Source organism: Mustela lutreola, chromosome 8 (genome assembly GCF_030435805.1).
Source record: "Mustela lutreola isolate mMusLut2 chromosome 8, mMusLut2.pri, whole genome shotgun sequence".
Classification (NCBI taxonomy): Eukaryota; Metazoa; Chordata; class Mammalia; order Carnivora; family Mustelidae; genus Mustela; species Mustela lutreola.
This window is the reverse complement of record NC_081297.1, coordinates 91,847,150-91,873,163: the sequence shown is the minus strand read 5'-3', so window position 1 is coordinate 91,873,163 and position 26,014 is coordinate 91,847,150. Positions and strand designations below refer to the sequence as shown.

The following is a 26,014-nucleotide window of genomic DNA, read 5'->3' as shown; positions in this document are numbered from 1 at the left end:
ATTCAGTGTTTTAAAGCCTCCAATACATCATCAATACTGAAGGGACTGATTCAATAAATCTGAGTTATATAACTAAATTGGAGTGTCAGGATGCCTTCCCTGGGCTTATAGCAGGGTCCATGAGTGAGCGTGGTATCTGTTGGAAAGGTTAACATTAATCCTACAAATGGAGAATTATGGCTCCATGTTGCCCGAAACATTTGCCAGAGAATCTTGGCAAGATTAGGTGTTGCTCTTTGACTGCTTCAGTGAAAGAGATGATGTCCTTCTTAACACTTGGCAGACAATTGTCCTTAAGAATATCCCTCTTCTGGGAAAAGCAAGTAATATCTACTGTTTCTGTGGAAGAGGGAGAAACAGAAATAAACTAGGATTTCACAGGCTTCTCTGAAATATATTTACATTCTCCTTCAGTACTTTCCACCCAATAAGATGGAATTGATAGGGGTGAACATGTAATTATTTTAGGCTTAGCTCATTGTCACCTTCCATAGATTTCATAAAATGTTTTAAAATTCATTTGTTATTGAGGTACGATTTATATGTAGTAGAGTACACAGATTTTAAGTGCTCAGTTCACCGAGTATTGATGAACATGTACTCTCATGTAACTGATATCCTGGACATTTCTCACTCCAGAAAGTTTTCTTATGCTTCTTTTCAGCCCATTGACACGCCATCCCACCACAACCACCCACTTTTCTCATTTCTGTGATCATAGATCAGTTTCACTTGTCTTTGAACTTCCTATAAATGAAATATGCCTTGTTTCTTTTACTGGACATAGTATCAAAATTCAACGATGTTACTATGTGTCAGTACTTTCTTACTATTTTTTGAGACCTAGTTAGTATTTCTGTATGAATGTTATCACAATTTGTTTTCTCTTCTGCTGATGGACATTTAAGTTTTCCCAGATTTTGGCAATTACAAATGAAGTTGCAAAAAAAAAATTCTTAAACAATTCTCTTTGTGTCTGTTATGTCCTCATTTCTCTTGAGTCATACCTTGGGGTAGAATTGTTGGATGATAGCCTAGATCTAGGTTTATCTTTATAAGACACCACAAGCCAGTTTTCCTAGTGTGGGTGTTCCATTTTGTACTCTCACAGTCAACGTATAAAAGTCCCACTTGCTTCACACCCTCATCAATATTTGATATTGTCTGTCTTTTTAATTCTTGCCACTCTAATGTTTGGGAAGAAGTATCTCATTATGGTTTTGATTGGCATACCTCTGAATACTAATGACATTGAGCCCCTTTGCATCTGCTCCTTAGTCATAAAACTTCTTTTGTGAAGTGTCTATTCAAATCTTCTGCATATGTTTCTGTTATTAATTGTATATTTTTGTCTCTTAATTATTGTTATAGGTATTCTTTATATATTTTGCATACAAATTCTTTGTCAGATAAATGTATTGAGAATATTTTCTTTCAGTCTGTGCTTGCCTATTCATATTCTTTTTTTTTTGCCTATTCATATTCTTAATGATACTTTTTATTAGAAAATTTCAGTTTTGCTGAAGTCCACTATCTTTATATTTTTTTCTCTTATAGATAATGCTTTTTGTGCCTTGTCTAAAATGTCTTTGCCTATCCCTAAGTTATTTTCCTGTTTTCTTCCAGAAGTTTTAGTGTTAGTCTTTAGGTCTATGATCCATGTTAGATTAATTTTTACATACGATGTGACCTAGAGTTGAAGTACATTTTTTTTTTCCATATGGCTATCCAGTTGTTCCAACTCCATTTGTTGAAAACTTTCCCTTATCCTTTGAATTGCTTTGGCACCTTGTTGGGAATCAATTGACCAATTAAGTGTAATTTTATTTCTGGACTCTATTCTGTTCTTTTGATCTTCTTGTCCATTCTATAGCTTTGTCATATTCTGCTGGCTAGTTACATGAGTCTTATTATATTTTAGTCCTGTTACTCTCATTGTGGCTTCTTTTACCTCTTGTAGGTATTAGGCTCAGAGTTTATTTTAGAAGTTGGTAAAGCTTCCAAATTGCTTTGGATCTCAGAGTGCATATACATAAAATAGGAAAAATAAAAACTCGGTTATAGGATTGTTGCGAGAGATAAGCAATCTAGTATCCTTTTAAAAAGCATATTATATATATTTTTAAGATTTTATTTATTTTTTTGAGAAAGTGAGAGAGAAAGAGAGCACAAGCAGAGGGAGGGGCAGAGGGAGAGGGAGAAACAGACTCCCTGCTGAGCAGGAAGCCCCATGTGGATGTGGGGCTCCATCCCAGGATCCTGGGATCATGACCTGAGCCAAAGGCAAGTGCTTAACTGCTTAACTAACTGAGCCACCCAGGTGCCCTAAAAAGCTTATTATAATTCTAAAATAAATTTTGTATGTTTAGGGGCACCTGGTGTCTCAGTCAATTAAGTGTCTGCCTTTGGCTCAGGTCATGATCCCAGGGTCCTGGGATGGAGCCCCACATCGGATTCCCTGCTCCATGGGGAATCTCCTCCTTCTCCCACTCCCTTCGCTTGTACTTGCTTTTCTGTGAAATAAATAAATACAACGTTTAAAAAAATTTGTATGTTTAGAAGGTTGCTTTATTTTTATTTCCCTTTTTGGTTCCCTTAATCTTAAAAGTTCTCATGCTTGTTTACACAAATCTTCAAGAAGGATATGCACCCTTAGTGTCAGGTTACAGGGGCACTTTTTCCGTGGATTTAGAAAAAAAACAAAGATCTAAGATAATTACAAGAAATGAGGGCCACCTGATCTCCTCCCACTTGCAGAAAGCCTTGTGGTAACGGCAATCCTTTCTGATATTTCTCCTTTGTGGGTTTTTTAAAAGGCAAGAACTGCTAGGTTGCAAATGCTTTATTCTTCTAGACCTTTCTGATCGGATCCCCCTTTTCTTTGTTGTGCCAAGCACTCTGCTGAATGACGCTTGCTCTCCCACCCCCTATCCCTAACCTTTTAAACTGTTTTAATATTTGCTAGAGAATTACTTGGCCTAAAGCTTGAGTCAAGTTTTCCTGAAAGATTTTATTATAGACTTAAAATGATGGTGAGGAGAAGGGTTCAAAGTCTGAACCTCTCCCTTTACCCAAAGTAAAACAAGCTAGGTAAAAAGTCTTTCTCTTCTGTATTCATCTAAGAGCTTATAACAAAGATGGATAGAAAGTGTAAATTCTTTACTGCCCTAGTTCCTACCCCAACTCATTTCTCAGTTGAAATATTTTCTTCCTCAAGTTTGATGGCCTCCATATTTTGGGGGTGGGGGTGCTTCTTGTTTACTAGATTATAAACTCTTCGAGCAAGATTATTTGATGTTATTTATCTTAGTTTCAGATTTTAGCATCAAGCCAAGTGCCTTGTATTTACTTCATAAAAGTCTTTTGAATTAAATTTATTACTGTCGAGTGCGAATGTTGTACTACAGACATTGTCTTATATATGACAGATAGGCAATAATTGTTCACGATTTATTGATAGCAGGAATTTAGGATTTATTCATTGATTAGTTAAGTTTGAATACATCTTATAATTAGAGCATCAGATGAGTCAGGTGTTCCATTCTTTTCAAAAACATGTTAAAACTGCTCAACTGGAAATCTGTAGATCAAATAATTTAATAATTGCTCTCTGTACCTTTTCTGTAATGTTATGGTTTGGGCTGTATCACCTCATAATAAATTAAAATTACTAAACTCCTGTAGTGAGAATTCAGAATAGACTCATCTCAAAGTCTGTCTTATTCCAGTTAGTGTTACCGCCAGGTTCCAGAGTACTTTACTGTAGTAAGTAAATTAATACAATTTTCAGAAGATACAGACCTGAAAATGAAGTACTACTATCTTTGGATGCTAGATGTCTCAGTACTCTACTGATAGGCTTATACAAGCATTGTTCTCAGGTTTGTGATTAATTTCTGCTTCCTAGGGCAAACCGTTAAGTCCTACTTCCTTTTTTGGTAGAACACGGACTTGTCTATCAAATCTTAGACAGTTAGTCCCGCCCCTTAAAACCTGAAGGAGGTAAAATTGGGACAAAAAAAGAAAGAGAAGAAGGAAGTGTACTACAGAGCAGGTGGTAAATGTGTGAGAAGTATTACCAGGAGAGAAGTAACATAGATTGAAAACATAAATCCTTAAATAGTTTTAGATAAAACCATGGATGCTAGATCCATAAATATTTTTGTGAGTATGAGGAACCTTAGAAATATCCCAAATCTAGATATTGAAGTTAGACTAACAATGCCTTCCTAAAACACTGCCCTCAATGTCCCTGTAAAAACCATATTAAGCCGATTGTGTAATGAACTGATCCAGTATAATCTCCTCCAATTCCATTTTGGACTTTGAACATGAGGGGTCAGACTGAGGAAGCAAGTTGCTTGGGATTGCAGGTTTGGAAGACCATAGGTGATCTTTACTAAACGTGACATTGTGTCCGTGCCTTAGTTCAGGGGCAGAGTGCAGTTCAATGGAAGGTAATCTTATGAATGACTTTTTAAATTTAAATTTTATTTTTTCAGTTATTTTTATTTTATGAATGACTTCTAATCACTTCTCCTCCTAGAGATTTAAATATTCTATAAAGCTTCTAAAGCTTTCAAAATTCAACATTAAAACCTTTAAAAAAAAAAAATGATTTCCAGCTGAGTAAAAGTGAACCGCCTTTTCCTTGCTTTCCCACTCGCGTGCTTGAAAAGTCCGAGGAAACAGAGGTCAGATCCTAACCGCTGACGTCCCGCCCCACTGAGTAGTGGAAACAGGAAGAAAGGCGCCGCAGGGGGTCGGAGAAGGGAACCGGTGGGCGGTGATTACTCTTGCACAGAAAAAATCAGGCCATTTAGGGGAGGTGCTTGGCGAGGCTGGGAGTCCGGCTCCGCTGGAAGCGAGCCTAGAGAAAGAATTAACTGGAAATTAGCCAGAGTGGGCGCGGTGCCGCGGTAAAAGTCCCCGCGGTGCCCGCGCGAGCCGCCGGCTGGGGCAGGTTCGCTGCTGCTGCAGCCCTACTCGGACTCCCAGGAGGTGCCCAGGAAGGAACGCGCCAGGCAAGGGTGAGCAGAAGGCGGTGGGCGGGGAGGAGCAAAGTGGGTGCAGGGGGCGGGCTTGAGAGGTCTTTGCAGGCGTGAAACTTCTCTGCTCCCTTTTGCTGCTAAACGCTGGCTTTTCAGTCCGTCGCCTCTGCAAGGGAGTTGAGTTCCTGTACCCTGGTAGGTAAGTTTTCCCCATGCTTAGACTCCAGGAAAAAACTTAGGATGGTAAGTCTTCTGTGTTTACGTGGTGAGTTACTCACTTTGTATTCTCAAGCCAAGCGAACTCCGGTTTGAATGCCGCCCACCCCCGCCCCGCCCGCCTGCCCGCCTGCCCGCCTGCCCGCCTGCCCGCCGCCCTGGAACTCTGGGGGTCCCAGGAAGGTTAAATCACAAGCCTTACGTGGCGGAGTCGAATTCACCCTGACCCTCGGCTGGCTCCAGGGTCTCGGTGTACTCCGCGCTCTGTACGCAAGTTGTAGTACTGTAGGACGTCGTTACTGTTCAGACAACTTGGGTTCAGCCTAAGGGTGTGGAATCTTGCGGCGCGTCTGGACACTTTGGCCTTTGCACCTACTAAAAGTACAAGAAGGATTTGCTTCTCGGGGTTCACTTTGCTAGGCAAGAGGAACACCAGTAAGTTTAATAATAATAATATAACAACAATAACAAAGTGCAGGAGAACGGAGATAAACTGTCTGATACTATAGCCAGCCCCCCAGTGTGAATGAGAAAGTCATGGGAAACTTATTTGGGAGGGGAGGCCTCAGATGTTACTGCTGAGGCTGGCCTGGGAGAGTGGAGAGAAGGTGCATGCAAATCTCCCATTTCCTTGCTTCCTTGGAAATATTCCTAAGACCTTTTAGGCTTGGAGGCGCTCTTTTGTTTTCTCCTTTGCCCTCTGTCTGCTTTCTCTCCAAGAGAGTGCCTAGTGGGTCATAATTAATCATCCATTAGTCAAACAACCGTGGTTGTATGGTCACTTGGAAAATTCCCCAGATCCTCCAGTTTATGTAGCCTTACCACCATTTAAGAGTTGAGTTCTTCAAGTAGAGCGTTGACTACAAAGCTGCACATACCTTTTGCATACCTTTTGTGGTATGTAGGTTACTGTACTGGGAGTTAAGATAGTAATAGGGTTTGCTGTCCTTTGCTGTTTCCCAAATAAGAGGATTATGTGGGGACTTTGGGCATTTTTTTTAAATGGCAAATCAGTCTGAATTTGAATATTGCTCTTGGTGGTAGACAAGTACAATTTTTTTCTTAGCATTTGTTTTCGAGTGGAGTTTATTAATCACTGGGAAAGGAGGTCAGCACGGGCCCCTGAGAACAGCCTTACCTCACCTTCTTCCAGAGCCCCAGCATTTTCTCCCCAGCACCTGGGCTCTGAAGCACAGAAGGCCAAGTCTGCGTTCACCTTGCCCTGTTCAAAAAAATCTAGAATTGATGAACAGCAACAAGGCCATTGAACTATCCTTATTTATTTATTTATTTATTTATTTATTTTTTAGATCTTGTGGTTAGTGTTAGGTTTGTTTTAGAAGATATGAAATTGCGGAGTCATGGCTCAGGGGTATGTGACCAGATTTTTTGTGTGTTTCGCAATATTGATGTTGCAATGCCACCATAAATAAGAAGAGACCTTTGCCTTTTCTGGCTCAGAGCCTGTAAAGAGAAGAGGAGTATTGCATGGTTGAGAGATAAAGACTCAACTGTAAGAGAAACAGTAGGGGTTAGGGGCTGTATTTGGGTGAGAAGGGCAGAATAGGAATATGAGATGACAGAAAAAAGGCTCCCAGAAAACCAGAGTGGCCTAGAATTCTTAGCCTGGATGGTGCATAGCCCATGAGCTAAACACTTGAGAAAACTTGGTTCCAGTCTTGGTTCCTCCACTGTGAATTTGGGTTACATTACTCACTATCTCTTCAGGCTTTAGTTTCCTTCTATGTTAAAGGCACTCCCACTACCTTAGAATTTTCTATATCAAGTGAGATAATGGGAAAGGTTTTTGAAAACCCTCAAATGATCTCCTCTGTGCCTAGAACAGAGCCAGAGTAGGAGCTTATTGCTAAATACTTACATAACATTTGCCAGTTCCCCTTGCTTTTCTAAGCTCTTTAGACTTTGCTCATTTTATACTCAACAAGAGTCCTGTGAGGTAGGACATATTATAAACCTCATTATACAGGTAAGGTAAGTAGGTTCCAGAGAAATTAAACCACAACCAGTAAGTGACAGAGCCGGACTCTAGTCCAATTCCAGAGTCTCCATGTGCTCCGCACTCTGCTCTTTGTCCCTTCAAAGGCGGTCATCTTGGCCTGAGTCCAGCTCTCTGGTGAATAAAATGGAGGTATTTTCTGCTATGCCAACCAGTGGTGGACAATGAAGGGAATGATACCCTTGGACAAATATAATTCATTCTTGTAACATTGCATTCTTTCTAATTCATAACCGAGTTTCATGTTTTGTCTTTTCTTAGATTATTCATACCTCGTTCCTAGAATACTCAAAGCACTTAACACTTTACCCTCTTAATTGTTAATACTACTACACTACTCTTCTCCCTCCTGGCGACCTTCTCTAGTAAAAAGTGTTGAGAAATTTTGTGGGGATTTTTTTCTTAAAAGGGTTTATCTACTTATTAGAGAGAGAGAGCACAAGTAGGGGTAGGGGTGGGAGAAGGGGCAGAGGGAAAGGGAGAAGTGGGGCTCTGCCCCAGGACACCGAGATCATGACCTGAGCCAAAGGCAGACGCTTAGTAACAACTGAGCCACCCAGGTGCCTCAATAATTTTGTATTGACTGCAGTTCCCAGCCGTGATGTAGGCCCAAGACAACTTCCTGACAAATCAGCTTTGGAAAAAAAGTCTAGGCCAGCACCATCTTATTCCATACTGTAAATCATTTCTGTTTCTTTCTTTCCTCCTCCTCCTTCTTCTTTTTTAAATTAACATATAATGTATGATTTGTTTCAGGGGTACAGGTCTGTGATTCATCAGTCTTACACAACACACAGTGCTCACCACAGCACATACTCTCTCCCCAGATCACTTCTGTTTCTCAGTGTCTTGTCTTTACTCTTCCTCACCTGACCCTTGGGTGTATCCTGGAAGTGCAAGACATTGGTCTCTGGAAAGTGGTTCATGGACCCGTAGGATGTAAAGTCAGGGGCTCAGCATTGGCCTGTCTCCCCAAACGACAGACTTGAGGAGTTAAGCCACATTCTCGGTGTTGGAAAAACTGTTGTCGCAAGGTGCGCTTTCAATGTGTTGTTCACAATGAAAGGAAAAAACCTCGCATTGCCCTTTTCCTCCAACTGCTGACATCTCCGTGTTCTTTTCCTACCAGCAGCTCTGGAAGGCTTCCACTTTTTCTCTACATTTTCAAAACCAGTTTTTACTGAAAGGAAACTATTGTCTGAACTTACATTCCATTGCTAAGTACATTTTATTCTGTAAACATCTGTAGCGACCTACAGAAACTGTTTAGTTGTAAAATTATTGCTAAATAATAACGGTTCTGACCTGATAAACTTTTCTTAATTTTTTTTTTAAATTAATATTTCTGCTGTTTCTTCAGATCTCTGTCCAGAGGCATAGTACTTAAGGATCCCTTATTAAGCTAATTACTTTACATGAGCTTTGAAGGATAGCACAGTTTATTCATGACTTCCTCCCCAACCCCTGCCCCCACTACCAGAACAAGAGCAGATACATTAAATGGTACTAAAAGTATTACTTTGCAATGAGAACTTATATCACATTCTGTGCTTTCAAGACTATTGACTTATGGAGGTGGATTAATGTATTGTATGCTTTCGGTTTTGTTTTGTTTTTTAAAGATTTTATGTATTTATTTGACAGAGAGAGAGAGATCACAAGTAGGCAGAGAGAGTGAGGGAAGCAGGCTCCCTGCTGAGCAGAGACCCCCCCCCCCCCCCAATGCGGTCTTGATTACAAGACCCTGAGATCATGACCTGGGCGGAAGGCAGAGGTTAACCCACTTGATCCACCAGACACCTCCTGGTTTTGTTTTTTAAACTGAAACATACAGTTTCTGTTTGCTTAAATCCAAAGTACATATTCAGGCCACGTTTCAAATAGGGGTGACTGGGGCGCCTGGGTGGCTCAGTTGATTAAGCATCTGCCTTCCACTCAGGTAATGATCCCAGGGTCTGAGATCAAGTTCCTATTTGGGGGGGGGGGGAATCCCTGCTCAGCAGGAGGTCTCTTCTCCCTCTGCCCAACCCCCCAGCTTGTGCAGGCACACTTGCCCTCTTTCTCTCTCAAATAAAGTCTTTAAAAACAAAACAAAAAACAAACAGAAAAATAAAATAGGGGTTACTTTGGAAGCTTTGGTTTCTTTATCTGAAAAATGGGAGCAATCTTACCTACCCTGTAACATTGTTGGGAGAAGAAACAAGGTAACAGATGTGAGGTGTGCAGGCCGCAGAGCGGACATTCATTCAATGTTAGTTGAATTTGCGTTGAGCAGTTTCCAGTCTCTTGAAGAAGACAGTGCAGTGTAGTGTAGAAGATACCACGACAGGGACCCAGGTTTATGTCCTAGCTTGGCTGCTTAATGTCTCTGATTCACATTTTCTTCATCTGTAAAATGCATGTAGTTATGAGGACTGTCCTAGTATAGTGACAAAGATTACATAACACATAAAGTATGTGGCATAGCTGGACATAGAGTGAACTCTTGTTAAGTGAAGCATATATTTGGGCACCTGGGTGGCTCAGTGGGTTAAAGCCTCTGCCTTTGGCTCAGGTCATGATCCCAGGGTCCTGGGATCGAGCCCCACATCGGGCTCTCTGCTCAGCGGGGAGCCTGCTTCCTCCTCTCTCTCTCTGCCTACCTCTGTCTACTTATGATCTCTGTCTGTCAAATAAATAAATAAAATCTTAAAAGAAAATGAAGCATATATGTATGTGTGTGTTGTTCATATCATACTCAGAGCAATACGTAGCTATATGACCAGCCACAGGGTACAAAAAAAGATGCAGATTTACAGGTTATTGGTAGATGGATAGAATGATCAGAATTTGATCAGTGGCAGTCTGGTAAGGTGGCCTACAGGGGTCGAATCTCCAAGGCAGGAATGGACATTGTGTCCAAGAGACTGTGCTCCATGAAAAGCAGGTTAAATATTGTTTAAGCTTTGGCTGTGAACAAAGATGTGTATTTATGTGCAAGAGAGAGAAGTGGCAGACAGCAGGGCTGATAACAGAACGGATCAAGAGGGTGTTAAAAAGAATGGCTACCCGATAGAGTAGGGAATTTACATTTTAAGCTTTGCCCTAAGTCCCTACCCACTTTGACTTCAGTATCACCAGGATGCCTTCACTTTCCTTCTGGGTACATTCCCAATTATGCTTCCAACTCCAGACAGTTACATTTAGTGGAAGGTAAAGCAACAGGAAGAGTTATATAAAGCTAATCTTGCTTCCGTTATTCCTTCTATGAGAGTACCCTGAATACCACTTCCATGCTTTGCATTTTCCCCACATTTTGTTTCCATTGTCCTGCCTCTCCTTGTTCTCTTGCCTTGGTATTAATGACTAAAATCATGGTGCTAATGATGATCATAAGGATATACCAAACTTTATGGAGGGTTCTTCAGGGGCCAGGTGCTGTGCTAAGTATAAGTGTATTCCGTATTTCCACATGTTATCACAGTTAAATCCTGACAACAAACCGGTAAGTTAGGAACTATTCCTAGTCCCATCTTATAAATGAAGAAATTTAGTTCCAGAGAGGCCAAATCTCTCAGCCAAAGGTAACAACCAAACAGTGGGAAGGGAATACAGGTCTTGTAGCCTGGGATCTGAAATACTATTGAAATGACAAAAAGCTGTAAGCTGGATTTCTAAAGCAGGACATATATTAGAGCTTAGACGTTTCTTTACCTTTTTAAAGATTTTATATATTTGAGAGAGAGAGAGAGAGAGTGAGAGAGAGCTTGTGTAAGCCAAGGGGAGGGGCACAAGAAGAGGGAGAGAGAGAATATCAAGCAGACCTCCAAGTCAAGACTCAGTGTCTGGACCCTGAGATCATGACCTGAGCTGAAACCAAAGTTAGAGGCTTAACTGCACGAGCCACATGCCCCAGAACTTAGGCACTTCTAGTCAAACATTAATGGTGCTGCTATGGATGTAGTTTAATGTTTATAAAGAGAAATCCATGACCTTTGGTCTTTTGTGTCCAACTTGTGGTTCATCCTGATCCTATAGTAGGATTTTAGTCTATCTTTACAGCATTTTTCCCATTTATTTTTGCTTCTCATACCCTTACATTTTCATGCTTGTTTGATATCTTCAAGCTTAATGTTACAGAACTAGAAAAAAATACATTATTTATTTTGAAATTTTAGAAAAGATTATTTCTCCAGCAATAACCAAAGATACTTTGAAGAACAATAGGGTTAATATTGCAATACAAGCACACTGAGTGACTGTCAGGTTATTTGAGGTATTTATGTCTGCTTTTCCTATCTTGTCTAAAATCTTTTTAAGATTCCAGACCAAAATTGAAAAATGGTGGACCTCACCGAGCTAATGGAGAATGAAGTATTCATGGCTTTTACTTCCTATACAACGATTATTCTTTCAAAAATGATGTTGATGAGTACTGCAACTGCATTCTATAGATTGACAAGAAAGGTAAGACATTTGGAGGCAATATTTTCCTTTAAGGGTTGGCATTTTGGAAAACAATTTTCTTAATTTACTTTTAAAAAATGTTTCTTTTTGGTAAAGCCCAATGGCACATTATTTAAAGTTGCAAATGCAATATGTCATCATTTGGTACAGATGCATCTGATATATTTATGGAACAGGTACTTTCTACTGGAAGTTAGTAAGTGGTTTTTTCATTGTGGCTTTTGCCTTTCATCAGGCTGCTTTGTCTGTGAGCTTCTTGGAGTATCAAAGTTTTCAAGAAAACTCTGTGATTTTGAAGTTAATTTTGCCAAATAGAGTTTAGAAAACACTCATTTTTCAGACAGTTAGCTGGTGTTTTTAGTTCTATTTCAGGTCAAGGATATGCCTTTGGGAACAGAGAATTAAGTCCTTTTTATCAGTAGAGACTTTTCTTTCTTTTTTTTTTTTTAAGATTTTTTTATTTATTTACTTGACAGACAGAGATCACAAGTAGGCAGAGAGGCAGGCAGAGAGAGAGTGAGAAGCAGGCTCCCTGCTGAGCAGAGAGCCCGATGTGGGGCTCGATCCCAGGACCCTGGGGTCATGACCTGAGCTGAAGGCAGAGGCTTTAACGCACTGAACCACCCAGGCACCCCTATCAGTATAGCCTTTTATGACTGGGCCAAAGCATTTGAGTTTTGTGCAGTTCTGAGTTGTTAAGTGGATGCTACTTATATCCAGCATCATAAGAATGGTTTTTGTTTTTCTTTTTGTTTTCTTAAACTGGAGACTTGGGGAAGGTGTTAGAAAGATTTTGAAAAGTATATCCTCTACCCAAGCCGGGTTTGTAACACAATAAGAGGCAGGTAGAGCAAAGCTACCTTGATAAACTTGAACTATTTCCATTGGTGCGATCCCTGTCCCTAATCAGCAGCTTCTTCTGGAAACCACCTACTTCTCATTCTCTTTTAATTTTATGTATTTATTTGAGAGAAATAGAGAGTGAGCAGGGGAGGAGGGACAGAGAGAGTATCTTAAGCAGGCTCCATGCCCAGGGCAGAGCCCGACACGGGGCTCAGTCTCACGACCCTGAGATCAAGCCCTGAGCCCAAATCAAGAGTCCCATGCTTAATCCATTGAACCACCCAGGTGCTTCCGCCTGTCCTGAGTTTTTGTCCTTCAGAGACTTGCTTTTCTCTGGAGGTTACAGTCATCTTAAGTTATTCCCCTGTCACTATCTTGAGGTATAATTCCTTCCCAAGGGCATTTTCATTTTAATGGGGGCACCTACCAACATATTTAAGTCTCTGCGGGGTCCAGGTGTCAGAGCAGCAGGCTGTAGAGTGGATGCCTATTCTCTGAGTCCACAATGTCCTCTATAAACAGAGTTGCACTAAGCGTAGCTTAGAAGAAAAGGAGAAAAGAGCTCAAATGTGTGGAGTGCCTGTGATACGTACCAGGAGCCTTGTGGTGCTCTTCGTATGTGTGAAGTCATGGAATTGTTAGTATTATCATGGGAAATGGGCATTGGTCCCCCCATTTTATAGATGAGGAAGTAAAAGTCAGAGGTTCAGTAGCTTACCCAAGGTTATATACCGATAAAGAGGGAAGCTGGGCACCTGGGTGTCTCAGTTGGTTGGGTGATTGCCTTTGGCTCAGGTCATGATCAAGGAGTCCCACATTGGGCTCCCAGCTTGACGGGGAGTCTGCTTCTTCCTCTGACCCTCCCACCTCTCGTGCTCTCTCTCTCTCTCTCTTTCTCTCTCTAAAATAAATAAATAAAATCTGTAAAAAAAATAAAAATAGAGGGAAGCTGAGATTCTCATTCAGATTGCTTTAACTCAAATCCCATGCACTTCCCGTTGTAATACATTTATTTACTTACTTGAAACATACTTATTGAACATCTAGCATGTGCCAAGCATTTACTTAGAAACAAGACAGACAAAGCTTACCTCAAGAGCTGAGTATCTTATCCCTTCCCCTCAGTTCTTCTTAACATCTTTATCTGAAATAAATGCTTGTGTCATGTTAAGAAAAATACTATAATATTTATGGATTTCTAAGCTGAAATTAGGCTAATTTTGTAGTTCATGTTTTTCCTTATTATAAATTATTGAACAGTAGAACATACTTAAATATTTTTTAAATACATTTTTCAAGTTTCAAGGGATGGGGAAATCATATCAGGCAGCATAATAATTTGCAGGAAGGAATAAATGAGCATATGCCCTAGAACATGTACTTGGTATTTTTAGGAATGCCATTTAGCTTCTTATATTTCACTATATTATTCAACCCAAAGAAAAGAGATACACATATCCTAACCAAGTATAAAATACATTTCCCGCCCCTCATTTTTGCTTTCTTTTCACTATTTTTATACATTAGTTTTTATTTAAGTTCTTATTTATGCTTTTCTTTAAAACTTCTTTGTACTGGTAAGAAAAACTTATAGTATAGATCCCTCCCCATGTTTGGGCTCCAAATTTTCTTTTTATAAGGGCCAACCTGGATGCCTGTATTTCTTCTGTTAAAATGCAAGTAACTTACAAGGTAGCATACTCCCATGTTATTTTGCATTTGAAATACATTTTTTTTTTCTTGGAATTTGGAATAGGTTTTTGCTAACCCAGAAGACTGTGCTGGCTTTGGCAAAGGAGAAAATGCCAAGAAGTATCTTCGGACAGATGACAGAGTGGAACGCGTACGGAGGTAATCCAGCTGTGTCCTGAAATTATTTACTTGATCAAAGAATTTTGGTCAAGGAGTTCAGTGAGGTTGTTGGGGATCATAAAAAGGGAGACAAGTCAGCCGTCTTAACTAGTCCGTATAATAATTGTAGAAAACCAGGGATCTAGAAGCCAACTCTCCCTGCAGTTGCACACATTGCCCATTTCCTGCTTTGTTGGGGTTAATGACTTTGTTCTCTGTAGGGATTTTTCAAAAAGAATTACAGGGAGAAGATAAAATGAAAATGGTGAATTTTTGCAGTTTTGTCCTGTTTTCTCCAGAGATAAGACTGTCAGCGTGTGTGAAAGGCTGAACATACTTTTGCATTAAGACTCAAAATATGAATGTGGGAAATCTCGCCCTCCTTTCTGTCTCTCCTCTCTAGGTATTATGTTTAATGTACTGAGAATTCAATGAACAATGAAAAGCAATAAGCCAAGATACCATCCGTACAACCTCCTAATAATATAATTAATATACTGCTTTAAAAAAGCAAATTGAATTCTAGTTCTAAAGGTATACTTCTTAATCCTTGCCATAAAGTCATGTAAATTGCCAACTTTCTTTTTCACCTTTACTGAACTGTAATTAACAAATAAAATTGTAAGTCATTTAAAGTGCACAGCATCATGGTTTGATACACGTATATGTTGTGAAAAGTTTATCCCCGTGGAGTCCATTAACACATCCATGACCTCCATATTTACCACTCCCTTTGTTTTTTTATGTGAACATTGAAGTCTAATCTCTTAGCAAATTTCAATTATAAAGTACAGTGTTATTAACTGTAGTCACCATGTTACACTTTAGATCCTCAGGCCTTCCTCACCTTGTAACTGAAATTTTGTATCCTTTTACCAACCTCTCCTTAATTCGCCCGCAGCCCCTGGCAGCCACCTTTCTACTGTTTCTGTGAGTTTAACTTTTTTTCTCCTTTTAGAGTCCACATATAAATGATACCGTACAATGTTTGTCGTTCTCTATCTGCTTTATTTCACCTAGTGGAGTGCCTTCAGCTTCATCCATGTTGTTGCCCATAACTTTTTTAAGGGTGAATAATGTTCCATTTGCACATATATACCACATTTTCTTTTCTTTTTTTTTTTTAAGATTTTATTTATTTATTTGACATAGAGAGAGAGATCACAAGTAAGCAGAGAGACAGTCAGAGAGAGAAGTTCAGAAGCAGGCTCCCCGCTGAGCAGAGAGCCCAATGCGGGGCTCAATCCCAGGACCCTGGGATCATGACCTGAGCCAAAGGCAGAGGCCCAACCCACCAAGCCACCCAGGTGTCCCACCACATTTTCTTTATCCGTTCATCTGTTGACGGAATAATGCTGCAGTTAACATGAGAATGCAGATACCTTTTTGGAACAATGGGTTTTTTTTTTTTTTTCTCTTCCTCTCTTTCTTTCTTTTTTTTCTTTTTGGATATACACCCAGAAGTGCAATTGCTGGATCCTCTGATAGTTCTATTTTTAATTTTTTGAAGAATGTTCAAACTGTTCTCCATAGTTGCTATACACGTTTACATTCCCACCAACATGGTTCCCTTTTATCTATATCTTTGCCCATCTTTGCATTTATTATCTCTTGTCTTTTGACAATAGCCATCCTAAGGGGGGTGGCTAATTAAAACCATTGATTTCCATCCACAAGTCATCCAAAAATCAATGGTTGATTTGATCCAAAAATCAACCATTGATTTTTGGATGACTTGTGGATCAAAATCAATGGTTTTTGATGTTTTCTTTGGACAAAAATGACTACTCAGGTCCTTGCTTATTTATTAATTGGGTTACTGTCATTATTGTTATGGATCAGTACAAGTTCCTTGTGTATTTTTAATATTAACCACCTATCAGATATGTGGCTTGCAAGTATTTCCTCCATAGATTGTTTTTCCATTTTGATGATGGTTTCCTTTGGTGAGCAGAAGCTTTTTGGTTTGATATAGACCCATATGTTTATTTTTGCTTTTGGTGTCAAATCCAAAAAAATCATTGCCAAAGTCAATGTCACGGAGCTTACCCTCTATGTTTTCTTCCAGGAATTTGATGGTTTCAGGTCTTACATTCAAGTCTTTAATCTATTTTGAGTTAGTTTTTGTATATAGTATAAAATAGGGTCTGGTTTTATTCTTTCACATGTAGAAATCCAATTTTCCCAACACAGTTTATTGAACAGACTATTAAAGAGACTTTCCTATTTTCAATTATTAGTTTTTTTGCAAAAAATTAATTAACTAGAAATGCATAGTTATTTCTGGGTTTTCTATTCTGTTGCATTGATCCTGTGTGTCTGCTTTTATGCCAGTAGCATACTTCCTCGATTGCTGTAGTCTTGTAATATAGTTAGAAATCGGTAAGTGTGATACCTCCAGACTTTTTCTTCTTTCTCGGAATTGCTTTGGATTATTCAGGGTCTTTTGTGGCTTCCTACAAACTTAAAGGTTGTTTTATCTATTTCTCTAAAAAAATATGGGATTTTAAGAGGGAGTGCTTTGGATCTGTAGCTCACTTTGGATATTTTAATGGTATTAATTCTTGCAATGTGTGAACACAGAATTTCTTGCCACTTATTTGTGTCTTCTTTGATTTTTTTCATCAGTGTCTTATACTTTTTCATCAGTTATAGATCTTCCACCTCCTTGGTTAAATTTACTCTTAAGTATTTTATTCTTTTTGATGCTATTATAAATTGAATTCTTAATTTCTCTTCCTGATAGTTCATTGTTAGTGTAAAAAAGGACAATTGATTTAAATGTACTGGTTTCATATCCTACAACTTCACTGAGCTCATGTATTAGTTCTAACAGTTGTTTAGTGGAATTAGAGTTTCTGGTATAATATGTCATCTGCAAATAGAGACAGTTTTACTTCTTTCTTTCCAATTTGGATGGCTTTTCTTTTTTGCTCTTGATTAATTGGTCTGGCTAGGACTTCCAAACTATGCTGAACAGAAGTGAGAGTGGGCATCCTTATCTTGTTCCTGATCTTAGAGGAAAATCTTTCAGCTTTTCATGATGTATGATGTCTGTTGTTAGCTGGGGATTGTCCTGTATGACCTTCACTGTGTTGAAGTACGTTCCCTCTATATCCCATTTGTTGACAGTTTTTGTCATGAAGGAATTTTGAATTTTGCCAAATACTTTTTAAGTATCTATTGAGATGATTTTACTATTTTTGTCCTTCTTGTTGTTAATGTGGTATTGATATATAGATGTTGAACCATTCTTACATCTCTGGATTAAATCTCATTTGATAATGTCGTATGATTCTCTAAGTCCTTTTAATTATATTGTTGTATTTGGTTTGCTAATATTTTGTTAAGGATGTTCCTATCTGTGTTCGTCGTGATATTGACCTGTGATTTTCTTTTCTTGTAGTGTCCTTATCTAGTTTTAGTATCAGAGTAGTGCTGGCCTGGTAAAATGAGTTTGGAAGTGCTCTATTCTCTTTTACTTTTTTAAGGAAGAGTTTGAGAAGAATTGATATTAATTCTTCTTTAAATGATTGGTAGAATTCACCAGTGAAGTTATCTGGACCTGGGTTTCTTCGTTGGGAGGTTTTTGATTACCGATTCAATCTCATTACTAGTAATTGGTCTGCTCAGATTTTCTATTTCTTCATTATTCAGTCTTGGTAGGTTATATGTTTCTAGGAATTTGTCCAATTCTTCCAGGTTGTCCAGTTTGTTGGTAATTGTTCGTACTAGTCTCCTTCGTATTTCTGTGGTGTCAGTTGGAATGTCTCTACTTTCAATTCTAATTTTATTTATTTGAATCCTTCATTATTTTTTTTTTCTTGGAAAGTCTAGGATATATCTTATTTCATCTTTTTTAAAAAACAGTTCCTCATTTCATTGGCCTTTTCTATTGTGTCTTTAGGCTATCTTTCATTTATTTTGTTGTTTCCTTCCTTTTTCTAATTCTGGGTTTAATTTGTTTTCCTTTTTCTAGTTTCTTGAGGTTTAAAGTTAGGTTATTTGATATCTTTCTTTTTCTTGGTGTAGGTATCTATCACTATAACCTTCCTTCTTAGAACTGCCCTTAGAACTGCTGTATACCAAAAGTTTTGGTATTTTCTGTTTCTATCTTTATTTGTCTCAAGACTTTTTAAAATCTCTCTTGATTTTCAACCCATTTGTTGTCTAGTAGCATGTTGTTTAATTTCCACGTATTTGTGAATTTTCCAATTTTCTTCTTGTAATTGATTTCGAGTTTCATACTGTTATGGTTGAAATAGATGCTTGGTATAATTTCAAACTTCTTAAATTTATTAAGGTTTGTTTTTTGGCTTAACATATGATCTGTCCTAGAGAATATTCCATATGTATTTGAGAAGAATGTGTATTGTTGCTGTTGGATGGTGTGTTTTTAAAATGTCTTTTGGGTTCATCCGAGCTAATGTAGAGTTTAATTCTAATGTTTTCTTACTGATTTTTTGTCTGGATGATCTATGTATTATTGAAAGTGGGGTATTAAAATCCCTTAGTATTATTACTGCATTGTTACTTCTCCCTTCAGATCTGTTAATATTTTCTTTACATATTTACGTGTTCCTATGTTAGGTACATAAGTATTTACTAATGTTATATACTGATGAATTGACCTCCTTTTGATTTTTTTTTTTTTTTCTTTTTGTGCCTTCAGTTAGATGAATTCCACTGCCCTGTTTTTAAGTTCACTAATCCTTTCTTTTACTTGATCTGGCCTGTGTTGAAACCCTCTAGGGGATTTTTAAGTTCTGTTATCTTATTCTTCTGTTCTGTGATTTCTTTATGGTACTTTTTAATATTCTCTATTGCTTTTGAAACTCTGACTCTATTCTTGCATTTCTCTCCTGACCATGGTGAGCATCTTTTGACCATTATTTTCAACTCTCTAGTAGGCAAATCAATTTATTTCTATTTCATTAAGATCTGTTTCTATAAATTTATCATGTTCTTTGGTTTGAAATATATTCCCCTGTTTTTTCGTTTTCCTTGGCTCTGCATTGGTTTCTGTGCATTAGATAAAACAACCACTTCTCCAAGTTTTGATGGAGTGGTGTCACGTAGGAGATGAAGCTTGTCAGTCATCCTGGCCTGAGCTTCTGGTTGTTTCTCAGACCTTTGTGATTGTCCAAGTGCCTTCTCTGTTTCTACTGGCTCCCAGTAGTTCTGGGTGTGCCAAGACTTATCACATGTTCAAAAGAGAGGAACACAGTCAAGATCTAGATGTAGGCTGACTGGAAGCTGGATGCTCAGGTAGCATCAGGTAGCTGGGAAAGTATATAGTTAAGCCTCTTCTAGGGAGATCCTAAGATTTGAGCATTTTTGTCTGCTCTGTCTGTTCTGGATCTAAATATAGCCATGGGGAGTGATAGCTGCAGTGACTGCTTGGGTTTGCTGAGAATGATTCTTTGTTTGCTGTATTTTTATGGGACTCATGAGTGGTAGTGCCATTAGCTTTCATTGTCAGGTGATTGAGACACCCCTAGGGCTGCAGCCAAAAGCTGGAGTTTACACAGGTGTATGAGCTCCTTCCAGAGAGATTTTGGTGACTGGCCTCAAGTTAGAGGGAGAAGGTGGGCAAGATATCTACTGGCTTTCCTGGTTTCTAGGAAGGATCAAAGCCCAACCTGAGATGCATGCATGCTGACACTTAGACAGTAGATTTCAAAGTATGCAATTGGATCCCTTTCAGGAAAAGACTGGGAGATGGACAATTTTGCCTGCTCCCTCTGTGCTGACACACAAGTCTACTGCCTCCCTTAAGAATTTCTCTTCTGTTTGCTATAGGTTTTCTGGGTTTTGGGGATGCAATCCTCATTGATTTTGTGAGCTAGATATTTTGGGGCTTTGCCCTTGGGTGAGAGTCATAGATATTTGGGCACTAATATGGGGCCCAATCCCATTGCTCCTCAGAAGCTTGGAGTTGGGAATTCCCTCTCAACTGTATGACACCGTTGAGGGTAGGATTTATGGCAAGACTGGGTCTCAGCCTTTCCTACCCACTTCAGTGTGGGTATTTGCCAGGTGTGTAGGAGTCACTTAGCTGGTTTCTGGGTTTCTTTCAGAGGTAATTACTTTGTGTGTGGCTGTGCATTTGGTGTGGCTGTGGGAGGAATAGAGTTCAGGAGCCTCCTATGTTACCATTTTGGATAACCCTCTTCCCCTGCAGAATTTTTTATAATGGGATTCTTTTACCGATCTATTAGTTACCTTTTTCTCACATCTGAAACATCAAAGTTATATACCATCTTCTCATTTAGTATTTTCTAATGCTCATCCAGACGTGGTCCAGTTTTAGGCACATTTCAAGGAATAAGTAAAATTATATAAAGTTAAAGAAACAGCGACATATTTTCATAGCCATACATAAACTTATAGATATTGAGTTTTGTGGTGAATAGTTAAGATAGGAAACATCATGAGTATATTTGATGCACTGTTTCAATTTGGTGAGTATGAATACTAAACTGGATACTGAAATAAAATAATTTTACTTCTGTAATTCAGGAACCAGGTGGAGTTTCTAAACATTTTAGGATATATATTTGCATTATAACTTTTTTTGATTCCCTGCAAAAGTCCGAAGCCCCTCCCAAGATTTCTGCAGATTCCCTCCAGTATAAAATCTCAAGATTCCCTCTCAATCTGGGTTTCTACACATGTGCATATTTCCAAAGCCTCGATTTTGTTAGGCTGATGTAAGCTTGGCTCTTTCCTCAACTCCCAACAAACCAACTTTAAAAATGTGACTTGACTGAAGAAAATAGACCTGCCTACATTGAGGTGCAGAGTTTCCATTATGACAGACATTTCATGTTGTGTGTTTGACAGAACTCTGACGGTGTCCTGCAGCATCCTCTCCCTGGGGAATTGCTCTGCACCTTCTTCCCCTCAGATAATGCCCACCATGACACTATTTTGCAGGCTCTTCATTGGCTCCATATAATACTCTTCTGCTCTTCCAGTACCGAAATTATGCAAAAAATTTAACCCTAAGTTATTTATTAAACAATAACTTTTCTCTCCGAAGAGGAGGTCTATGCTAGGTAGTTTGAATAAATTGTTAACTTCTGCTTCTCTTAGTTATGTATTTGTTAAATTAGCAGTCCTACCGAGTCAATCAGCCACTCTTAAAAATGAACTGTGCCAAGAATGCAGATCTAAAATAGTTTCAGGACAAAGAATCAATGTGAAAATTTCAAAGAGTCTCAGAAAATTGTTCAGTGTTATGATGAAAAAGAATAAACAGTAGAAAAGGTGAGTACGGCTTTGTGGAGTCACCAAAACCACCAAAGAGACATTAAACAGCTTTAAACTTTGTCTTTACCTTTTTATACACCCCTCGTAGAGCAGGTAATCACACAAATGATACTGATCATGACCCTACACTCATAACATTGCCCAGACTTGCAAGTGGTAACAAGTAGACCCTAAATAGCATTAGTAAGTTTGAAGGGAATATCCAAGTGTCACATGTGAAAGCTTAACAATATATATTTTATTTTGATATTTTTAGATTCTTTCCCATTCTCCCCTCTCATAACCCCTCCTCAACCATGCCCAGAAGACTGTACTTCTAGAGGAGAAAGCCTTTTTTGAAACTAATCTTCTAATCAGGTTGTGAACAATTGACCTTAGTTCTGAAAGAAATCCATGTCCTTGAGGAGGTGCAGCGACTGTGTGCACAGCGCCCCCTGGTGATATGACACTGCCTTTTCAGTGTGGCAACAGAAGAGTCTCCAAGAAAGACAAGGTGTCCAGTTTCCAGTTGTATTTTTTTGAGACCTTATCGACACCATCAAAATGTTTCTAGTAACATTTCACTTTTGGAGATACCTTTCAAATAAAGAGTTTCCACAATATCCCCATTTCATTTTTAACCTGGATTTTTTCCCCCATTACTTATTGCTTTACATATAAAGCAATCTATTAGTATATCCCAATGGCAGGGACAGAATGGGGCTACAAATGAGGTGAAAGTTATACTTTCAGGTATGCAATATTGAGAAAATTCATACGTACATATACGGGACAAATAATTAAAAACATAAGGCAATATGTGTGGAAATATCAAGATAAGTGGCTTAAAGTGACTTGCATTCTGGACAGACAGAAATCAGTAATGATTAGAAAACAGTTTACATACGTATTTACTTAATCCCCTCTCGCCATGTTCTGGAAAGAATATGAGACCATATATACATTCAGTACAACAAGATGAAAAGAAAGTTGCAAGGTAATCAGGGCAGCAGGAGAAATAAAGAGTACCATTCAAAAGGACAAGAAGGAAGGTTTGGGTTTAATCTGTAGGGCAAGGAGAGATGTTTAGAATATACTACCTTCAAAGGCAGAACATACCTTTTCACTGGGTGTTTCATGGAATGTCGGTGACCCTCACAAGGAACTAAAGCAAGGGCTAGGAGTTGAAGTGAATGGCTTCCTTTCTGGCCCCAGTACTTGAATAAAGCATTCACTGAGAAATCGTTTTGTCTGTATTACGGTCACCACTTCTATTAGGGTACTATCAAAGAGCTTTAAGACTGGATTGCTGCCCTTGTGGGGTTTATCACTTTTCCCTTGAAAATAAGACCAACATACATGTAGTAATTAAGAATGATATAAAGAAACTGCTTATTAGATATTAAGTTGTGGGGGACAAGGTATAAGTTCGTAAAATATTTAGGAATATTGCTCGAAGCATATTAGGATTTGGGAAGAGGACGAGAAGAGAGATCATGGCAATTTGGGACAAATTCTTTGTGGGAGTTGGGCACACTGCTATATGCTGAGCATGAAGAGCTTTGGCTGAAATATGGGAGTCTGGGGAGATGGTGATTGTTGAACATGCCATGTGTAATAATTTTTGGTAATGACATAAAACAGAATTTTTTTTTTTTCATTTTGAAATACCTAATAGCTAAACCCAATAGCTAATAAGCTCTCTCAAAATTCTCTGTTTCTAGTCTAGTTCTAAAGCAATTTTAATTCTGGAGACTGAAACAGGGATTTTTTAGGTTTTAAAAGGAAACACTTCAGAAAAAATCAAGTCAATAATAAATGTGCCTTCTGTTCACAGTCCTAGCCAGAGAAATCCAAGGTGCTATGAAATAGAGGAACTCTTCTTCTAGCTGTGGGATAAAGATTAAATTTAGGAAATGTATCTATTGTCTATCATTTTTGTGTGTGTTTGTTTTTTTTTTTTTTTTTTGTACTTTGCTCCCTCACTTAGCTAATTCTTTTTGTAATTTGGGGATAGATTGGCTAAAATCTTACCCATATTTGAAAGGCTACTTGTGTATTCTGCTGTTTGGAAGTTGAGAGCATAAGATTGTTGGTATTGAATTGGGAAATTAATTGTTGGCAACCTAGTAGTTTGGGTGAATGGGCAAGGATTGTCTGAGTAACCATGCTGTACACTGGCAGAAGTGAGGAAGGAATCTTGAGAAAGATCATAACTAAAAGTTCTTTCTTTTGGAAAGAAGAGTTTTAGCAAGAATCGTGAATTGCTATTGTTCTTCAGAAGAAAAAATGTTTCATAACTACAAAACTGAAGTGAGTTTTATGACATAGATGCAGTTTTGATATTCTTGAAAGGGCAAAATGTCTTCCAATTTATAATGAATGCTTTTTTAGATTCTCTGTGTCTTGAGATACACTAAAAATAGAAACAAAAATAATAAGGCAGTTTAAATTAAAGCCAAATGGGTTAAAGAAACAAGGCAATTTGAAAAAAAAAATTCTTATTTTAACATCCATCAACATTATATTTAGTTTTAGAAGAAAGGGGAAAATGAATCAATTTCTGTGGATTTTTGAACTTAGTGTTTTGCTAATCATCTTTCCCACAGAGCTCACCTGAATGACCTTGAAAATATTGTGCCATTTCTTGGTATTGGCCTTCTGTATTCCTTGAGTGGTCCAGACCTTTCTACAGCCATCCTGCACTTCAGACTCTTTGTTGGAGCTCGGATCTACCACACGATCGCGTATCTGACACCTCTTCCCCAGCCAAATCGGGCTTTGGCTTTCTTTGTTGGATATGGAGTTACTTTTTCAATGGCTTACAGGCTGCTGAAAAGCCGATTGTACTTGTAAAGAGAATCATACAACTTATTATTTTCCGAGAATTCTGTACCTCCAATTTATAATGAATGCTTTTTTAGATTCTCTGTGGAAGGGGAGCAGAGAGATTAAGATGGGGCAATCAGTCTGAATGTTAACATCACCAATACCCTTTATTCTTGTTTTATATTTGTACTCAAAATTTCACATAATTCTTAAGTCTTTTGGCTTCTTCTTTATGTGCCTTGTTGTAAATTCTGATTATAATTTGTAACATTCATTCAACATTTAATATTTGAAATCTACAAAAAGGGTGAGTACATGTGTGATAAATCTATATTGCAATATTGCTGAATTGGATGTATGAAATAAAGAATTTAAAGAATAGTTTTATTTGGTTTAATTTTTCCCAGTTTGTATTTTTAAAAGTTTTAAACCTACAAGAAAGTGGAAAAGTAGTAAAATGAACTTTTATATATGTTTCACCTATATTTGCCAATTGTTAACATTTTTGCATATTTGCTTTTGCTCTATCACTGAAGGTTTTTTTTTTTTAAAGATTTAGTTATTTATTTTAGAGAGCGTGAGAGAGAGAGAGAACAACATGAGTGGTTGGGGCAGAGGGAAAGCAAATCTCCAGCAGACTCTGTCCTGAGCATGGACCTCGATGTGAGGCCTGATCCCATGACCCCGAGATTGGGACCTGAGCCAAAACTAAGAGTCAGTCGCCCAGCTGACTTTCCCACCCAGGCGTCCCTATAACTTTTGATCCAGGAATCAAAGGAGAACCACACAAGCATTTTGTTATCACTTCTATATAGTTTTCAATAAAATAGAAGAGCTCTTTCATTTTCTTTCTTTCTTTTTCTGTCTTTAGTAGCATCGACTTTTTTTGAGGGATATATACTGCTCGTTGTTTTACAGAATGAACCTTAATCTCTCTTAAACCTGTCTATTATTTTCTTATTCTTAGATTCAGATTAAACATTTTTGGTGATGTGTCTTTCACATCACAACATATCAATAGGCATATGATATCAGCTTGTCCCATTATCGGTGATATTAAATTTGATCTACATAAAAATATTACTATATCAATATAAAAACTAAGAGTATATAAGCATACAAGCCTATAAACCACATATAAATCCACACAGATTGAGATTTTTTTTGTCTTAAATGGAATTATCTGTTTTTAAATTCTTGTAATGAAGGATGAACTTTTAAAATATCAACATTTTTGTTGTACTTGCTATTAAATTTATATTAATTATTCATTCTGCTATCTTTGATTAGTTATAATTTTAAATACATATTCTTAAAAAGTGCTTTTAGTTGCTCATAATTGTTCATTTAGATTTACCACACAAGAGAAAATCATTGTGTGGTGTTTTAGGCCTCATAATTTGAACAACTCTGAGGTTCACAAACAGAACCTATTGGACTACAAAGAATTCTGTACCTATTTCTCTTTTTTATATTATTTCATTTTAAAATTTTTATTTATTTATTTTTTTAACATATAGTGTATTATTTGCTTCGGGAGTACAAGTCTTACATAATTCATAGCACT

At 38.0% G+C, this 26,014-nt stretch overlaps 1 protein-coding gene and 1 long non-coding RNA gene across 3 annotated transcripts; one reads left to right on the top strand and one right to left on the bottom strand.

Moving 5' to 3' along the window:
• Positions 1-4,633: 4,633 nt before the first annotated feature.
• On the bottom strand, positions 4,634-6,428 carry LOC131838995 (uncharacterized). The gene is made up of 3 exons (XR_009356774.1): positions 6,346-6,428; positions 5,410-5,582; positions 4,634-4,870 (listed from the first exon to the last, which is right to left on the bottom strand). It is a non-coding gene; the product is annotated as an uncharacterized LOC131838995 (long non-coding RNA).
• MGST1 (microsomal glutathione S-transferase 1) lies at positions 4,842-24,828 on the top strand. Of its 2 annotated transcripts, none has more exons than XM_059185954.1 (4): positions 4,842-5,030; positions 11,524-11,670; positions 14,270-14,364; positions 24,228-24,828. In XM_059185954.1, exons 2-4 carry the CDS (start codon positions 11,545-11,547, stop codon positions 24,472-24,474), a joined length of 468 nt encoding a protein of 155 aa, XP_059041937.1. In that variant the 5' UTR covers positions 4,842-5,030; positions 11,524-11,544; the 3' UTR covers positions 24,475-24,828. The 2 variants fall into 2 exon arrangements, with proteins under 2 accessions (XP_059041937.1, XP_059041938.1); XM_059185955.1 differs by lacking the exon at positions 4,842-5,030 and adding an exon at positions 5,047-5,190.
• Positions 24,829-26,014: the final 1,186 nt, after the last annotated feature.

Excerpts from the sequence above, each read along its gene's own strand:
- MGST1 (XM_059185954.1), top strand. The coding sequence starts at position 11,545 with ATGGTGGACCTCACCGAGCTAATGGAGAATGAAGTATTCATGGCTTTT. Across the intron at positions 11,671-14,269 it reads TCTATAGATTGACAAGAAAG|GTTTTTGCTAACCCAGAAGA; the intron begins GTAAGACATTTG and ends AATTTGGAATAG. Across the intron at positions 14,365-24,227 it reads AGAGTGGAACGCGTACGGAG|AGCTCACCTGAATGACCTTG; the intron begins GTAATCCAGCTG and ends TCTTTCCCACAG.